This window comes from Eleutherodactylus coqui, chromosome 7 (assembly GCF_035609145.1).
Source record: "Eleutherodactylus coqui strain aEleCoq1 chromosome 7, aEleCoq1.hap1, whole genome shotgun sequence".
Classification (NCBI taxonomy): domain Eukaryota; kingdom Metazoa; phylum Chordata; class Amphibia; order Anura; family Eleutherodactylidae; genus Eleutherodactylus; species Eleutherodactylus coqui.
The window spans coordinates 23,685,103-23,691,671 of NC_089843.1; the positions used below are offsets into that span (position 1 = coordinate 23,685,103).

At 38.6% G+C, this 6,569-nt stretch overlaps 1 protein-coding gene across 1 annotated transcript; it reads left to right on the forward strand.

Annotated features, from left to right (window-relative positions):
• The first annotated feature begins 849 nt into the window (after positions 1-849).
• On the forward strand, positions 850-1,773 carry LOC136573437 (vomeronasal type-2 receptor 26-like). The gene has a single exon (XM_066574728.1). It carries the CDS (start codon positions 850-852, stop codon positions 1,771-1,773), a length of 924 nt encoding a protein of 307 aa, XP_066430825.1.
• Positions 1,774-6,569: the final 4,796 nt, after the last annotated feature.

A 6,569-nucleotide genomic window follows, 5' to 3' on the forward strand; every position in this document is an offset into this window, starting at 1 on the left:
AAATATACTTAGGGCAACTGAATTATGTGCCAAATATATTCATTAGAGAGAAATATTTAAAAAGTACAATAAAACTGAAATTTTCAGGCTGGTTTTTGCAAATGTATTTTCCCTATTTTAATGTAATAATATGCCAGACTGAATTTGTGGGCTTTTGGGGAATATAACACTGGCTGTTGAAGCCTGGATCTAAATGAGGTCCCAGAACTGCGGTAATGTCATTAGCATTCTCAAAATCCACAGAAATGTCACTTATTGATACTAATATTACTAGAAATCGTCTTTTCTGCAGTTATTATAATAGCAAAGTATCATTAAAGGTGGTTTCCTCTTGTTTAGATCCCAGTATCCCGCTGTTCCAACCAATGTTCACCTGGAAGCAGGAAAAAGACAAGAGAAAAAACAATCCATGCCTGCTGCTATGATTGCGACACATGTTCAGAAGGAGAGATATCCAATATAACCGGTATATGAGGCTAAAGTGATGATATCATTTGTAGTGATGATTGATGTGATGATACTTTTCCCAGTATCACATGGTCATTGTATATGTACATATTCTGGTGGATGGAATACAATAGACAAATCCTGTTAGGTTCTTATATTCTCCATGAACAATTCTCTCTATAGGCAAACTAATTAACACAAATGCATCATAAAAGGATCAACCACTGCAATGTACTATACCAGTACTATAATTGATGCATTATGGGTGGAGGACCCCATAACAGATTTTGCATGTGGGCCCAGCAGTCACAAGTTACATCACTGTACATGTATATAATTGGAGGCTGAACCCTCATTTCCTCTGGTTGAGCTGAGGAACCTTGATCCGGCACTGACAATATTATGTTCTTGCTACTTTTAGATGCTGATAACTGCATTAAATGTCCAGATGATGAATGGTCAAATGAAAAGAGAGACCAATGCCAACCTAAAATCATAGAATTCATCTCTTATCACGCTGACACAATTGCTGCAGTTTTCTCATTTCTTTCAATCTTTGGCTGTCTTATAACTAGTTTGGTACTTGGAATATTTATTTACTACCGGGACACTCCTATTGTTAAAGCTAATAACCGAAACCTGAGTTATCTTCTCCTGGTCTCCATCATCCTCAGCTTCCTCTCCATATTCTTGTTTCTTGGTCGTCCTATCGATGTAACTTGTAGATTACGTGAGACCACTTTTGGAATCATCTTCTCAATAGCCATTTCTTCACTTCTTGCCAAGACTGTTATGGTCTGTGTTGCATTTAAATCTACTAAACCTGGAAGCCCTTGGAGAAAATGGTTGGGTGTGAAGCTGCCCTATACCATAGTGTTATTGGGTTCATCTATTCAGGCTGTTATCTGTTTGATCTGGTTATCAATCTCTCCCCCATTCCAAGACATGGACACTCAGTCTTATCCTGGTAAGATTATCATTCAGTGTAATGAAGGTTCTGTTATTGGATTCTACTCTGTATTGGGGTATATGGGGCTCCTGGCATCAGTGAGCTTTGTTCTGGCTTTCATGGTGAGGACATTACCGGACAGTTTTAATGAGGCCAAGTACATCACCTTCAGCATGCTGCTGTTCTGCAGTGTCTGGATCTCCATGATCCCGGCTTATCTGAGCACCAGGGGGAAATACATGGTGGCAGTGGAGATATTTGCAGTAATGGTGTCCAGCGCTGGACTTTTAGGTTGTTTTTTTTTCCCAAAATGTCATATAATTTTGTGTAAATCTGAAATGAATAAAAAAACCTTCATATTTGGTAAGAATATCTAGAAATATCTGCAAAATCCCAATGTTTCCTGTTAATAATGATAAAAGATGTATATCAACCATGTAGAAAGTACATATATGAAACAGTATGCATTTACATATAAAAAAGCTAAAACTATATAAGTTTTATATTCACATATTACAGACTTCTGATTAGGAAATACAAACTTATAAGATTTATTAAAATTCTGATTATATGATGCAGAGAAATCCACAAATTATAATGAATATGTTGCAGTTATTGATATGTAGCCTTTGTCAAATTACTAAGCAAAGGAAATAGTATAGGTAACCCAAATAGACTTCACTATAAATTTTTGGGCCAAGTGTATTTTGTAAACTACCTTCTATATGTCATGTGGTCTTACAGATTTTGTCTAACTACAATTATTTAGAGCTGTTTTTAGACCTCAGACAACTTATCCATCCACAAGATGGGAATAATGTGTTAGAGTAGATCATGAAGACAGGTGATGTTGAGTCACACATTTCTTCTACCTGAGCTAGCATGAGAGGGGTATAGAGAAATTTAGTGAACTCTGACAGTGAGAATTTACTCATTTTCAAATACGTTTATAGAAAACACAGAAAACATGTTAATGTTTAGCTGTTACATATAACAATGCCACCTCAGTTGCATTCTTGAGATGTTTGCTCCAGCAGTACACTTCTACCAGTCTAAAAATTACTTATCCCTCTGTGGTGGTCTATGACAGTGATGGTCACAGTTCTTCAATATTAGCACAAAACATTAATAAGAGCCCTCATAAGTGTTAGTGGTGTCCCAAGAATGATTCATACAGAGTTACCATGACAGAGATACATCAATGTGCCCTTAAACACTACAGGTCATAGTACCCACTAATATAGTACTTTACACAGTGTCTCATGAGTGCTAGTCCCTAATCAATGCCAGTCACAGTTCTTCAATGAATAAGTCCGTATGTGTCAGGAATATGCGCATATTGTGTACATAATTAAATCACAGTGGTATAGAAATCTATATAATTTTTTAGAGACCCTTCACAGATATAGATATTTAAAATTTAATGACTTTTATTAATAAATACTAAGAACATGGGCTCACATATAACACTTACAGACGATACACAAAAGAGCAAGTAACACACATATGAAAGGGATCAGCCCTAGTTAGGGATCGTGTGGGGTACTGTGTCTCCCAGGTATAATAGGGGGAGTAAATACCGCTCATAGATATAGAGACCGGGTAGAGGTTCCAATAGTTGACAAAAAGAAAAGATTTTTTATACCCCCTTTCTGTGTCCAAAACTGGAGGATAGATGTTTGAGAACTGGTGCGGTACACAAATTGATACCCACTTAAAACACGATATTGTTTAGCATGTTGATGATGCTTGAAACAATTTTCAATGAGTACTCAGTTTTAGCACATTATTGTTGACATATAAACATGTGCTAGAAGCATGGACTCATTGTACATCAGCAGTACTGAACAAGAGAGGCTCAGAAGGCTCACTTAAAACACAATATTGTTTTGCATATTGATGATGCTTGAGATTTTCAATGGGTGCTCAGTTCCAGCACACTTCTGTTGACACATATAAAGGTGCTAGGAACATGGGCTCATTGCACATCAATGATGCTGAACAAGAAGGGCTCAAAAGGCTCAAGGTTCAGAAGGCTCGACGCGTTTCCCTGTCCTGATAGAGGGCAGTTCCTCAGGAGCGCGGGTGATTATCACCCATTAATTCGTGTATCTAAATAGTCATAGAGCAATAGAGCAAGATTGTTACTAAAACAGGACGTTAACGATGATTTGGTCCTGTTTGAGTGGTGCCACTTATTCGATATTTCCGACGCGGTATCTTAAGTTAGTGCCGCTGCCGGATTTTGTTTTAAATGGTCTTTTTAGTTAGATTCTGGCATATAAAGTGATATATACCAATATCACTTCAGGTATGTCAAGTGGCACCTCAAGGTAGCGGATGACAGCCTCAGATCTAGCTTAGTCGCCCGCTGCTAGAGTGTTGCCTAATAATGACCCCCTGAATGTTCCCTGCTAGGTCTGTCAAATTTCTCAGATCGATACAGATTAGTGCCCGTTTGTTTGGCACATCTGTTAATCTGTCCGACTTTGTTATATCAGACCGCTCCCCTATAATTCCTATGCCTCCGCTCTAACACAGTTGGTGTATGTCCAATCCGTGCGTATTAGGGAAAATGCCCTTAGAACCGGATGGCAAAGGAGAAAAAGCAGTATATGTCCCAGAAAAAGGACAAGTCAGCTCAGAAAGGGGAGCAGATTATTCTAGTTGCAATCGGGGAAAGATGCCCCGTTTGTGCTTCGTTCAGAAAAGCAGAGAAAGACAGAACCCCTTAGATGTCAGTCCAAACTGGATTAGACCGGGGTATAAAGCAGGGACAGAGTGGAAGAAGTGGCGCCTGCGGCTCTGATGGTGAGCGGCCGGCTATGTGTACATAATTATCTAGACTGCATTTTTGTCTTATTCAGCCATTTATGAACTTTGAGTGTTCTTTGAGACAGCCTTTTTTTTACAGGAGAAGAGAGACAAAATCATGCTTAATGTGCAGGATCAGCACTTTTGGTTGTGTAACAGGACACAGCTGTGCTCATGAGTTTCGCTTTCAGCCTTGTGCCAGAGTACGCTGTTAGTTTCTGTCTCAAGGACTAAGAACTTAATGCATAGACATTTGTGCTAGTATGGTATATTATAGTAGTTCTACTTTCCAGGGCTAAGACAGAAACTCCTCATGACAGGTCGCTCAAGAAGACTGTAAGGGAGGCAATTAGTGAAAAAAAAAAATGTTTAAATTACTAAAACAAATAGACTGAAGAAGCACTATAAAAACATACAGGGAAAAAACAAAGTAAGAAAGAGATAAAAAATGAAAACGAAGAGGCAGAGATACTGATTGCCAAAGAGAGCAAACATAACCCTCAGTTATATTAACAGTAAAAGGGTTTGCACTGAAACACTAGCCCTTTAAAAACAATGCAGGAGAAACCACATGAGATAATGGGTGAAGGCAAATCTATTAAACAGTTTTTTCTCACGTATATTCACAAAAGAAAAAGAAATGTCACATGAGATGCAGGAGGATAAAATAAACCGCTCATTAAATATCACCTGCCTAACATAGAAGGAGATGCTGAGCTGGCTAAAAAAGATTAAAATTGACAAATCGCTTGGTCCAGATGGAATACACTCAAGGATTGTAAGGGAATTAAGTGATATAATAGAGAAACCACTATTTGTATATTTAGGGACTCTATTGAGACCGGGACTGTACCACTGGATTGGTGAATTGCCAATGTGGTTCCAATATACAAAGAGGGAGGGGTCAAGAAGAGCGCCTAGTAACCACAGGCCAACAAGTCTCACTTCAATAATTGGAAACATATTCAAGGAGTTTCTGAGAGATGTCATCTTGGAATACCTCAAGGAAAACAATAGCATAACTTTTCCAAAGCTTGGTTTCATGAGGGTTCGATCATGGAAAATCAACTCAATCAGCTTCTCCAACAAAATAAGTTTTAGTCTGAACCTAACAGAGTCTATTGATGTTATATATCTGGGTATTCTAAAGCATTTGACAACATGCCTCGCAATCGTCTAATATATAAGATGAGACAGCTCAGTCTGGCTGAAAAAGTGTGCAGCTGGGTAAAATAGTTAGTTGGGGTGCCACAGGGCTCAGTATTAGGCCCCATTCTGTTAAATATATTTATCAATGACCTGATAGAAGGACTGCACAGTAAAATATTGATATTTGCAGAAAATACAAAATTCCTAAGAAACAATTAATGCAATGGAGTTCAATGTATGGACATGGATAAGCTGGGGGCTTGGACAGAAAAATGGCAAATGAAGTTCAATGTTGACAAATATAAAGTTATGCACATGGGCAGGAGAAACAGATGTCACCAATATACACTAAATTGGGTACTGCTATGGAAAAGTGATATAAAAAAAGGACTGGGGATACTAGTTTGCAGATTTAACTGGAGCAAGCAATGTCAGTCAACTGCTGCAAAAGCAAATAAAGTCTTGGGGTGCGTTAAAAGAGGTATAGGGGCGAGGGACAAGAACATTGGTCTTCCACTGTATAAGGCACTTGTCAGGCCCCACATAGAACACTATGCACAGTTCTGGATCCATAACTTAATAGATGTCACCAATATACACTAAATGAAGGTACTGCTATGGAAAAGTGATATGGAATGGGACCTGGGGGTACTAGTTAACTGTAGACTTAACTGGAGCAATCAATGCCAGTCAGCTTCTGCAAAGGCAAATAAAAGTTTGGGGTGCATTAAAGAGGTATAGGGGTGAGGGACGAGAACATTAGTCTTCCACTGTATAAGGCACTTGTCAGGCCTCACATGGACTATTGTACACAATTCTAGACACCGGGGCTAAGTCACGATATTGCAATGCTTGAAGGTTTTCAAGATGGAAAGCTTAATTAATTAAGGGAATAAGAGGGTTAGAATAACCAGAAAGGCTATCAAAGGTGGGATTATTCCCCCCTGGTAAAAAGACAGTTAAGGTGTGACCAAATAGCTATGTATAAATACATTAGGGGGAAATACAAGTATCCCTTTCATAATCTGTTTATGCCCAGGGCTGTGATAGTGACAAGAGGGCAGCCTCTATGTTTAGAGAAAAGAAAGTTTCATCACTATCACAGAAGGGGATTCTTTTTACTGTAAAAGCAGTAAGACTGTGGAACTCTCTTCCTGAGGATGTGGTAATGACAAAACCAATAGAGGAGTTTAAAAGGGGACACAACATC

Coding starts and splice junctions, on each gene's coding strand:
- LOC136573437 (XM_066574728.1), top strand. CDS start 850: ATGTTCTTGCTACTTTTAGATGCTGATAACTGCATTAAATGTCCAGAT.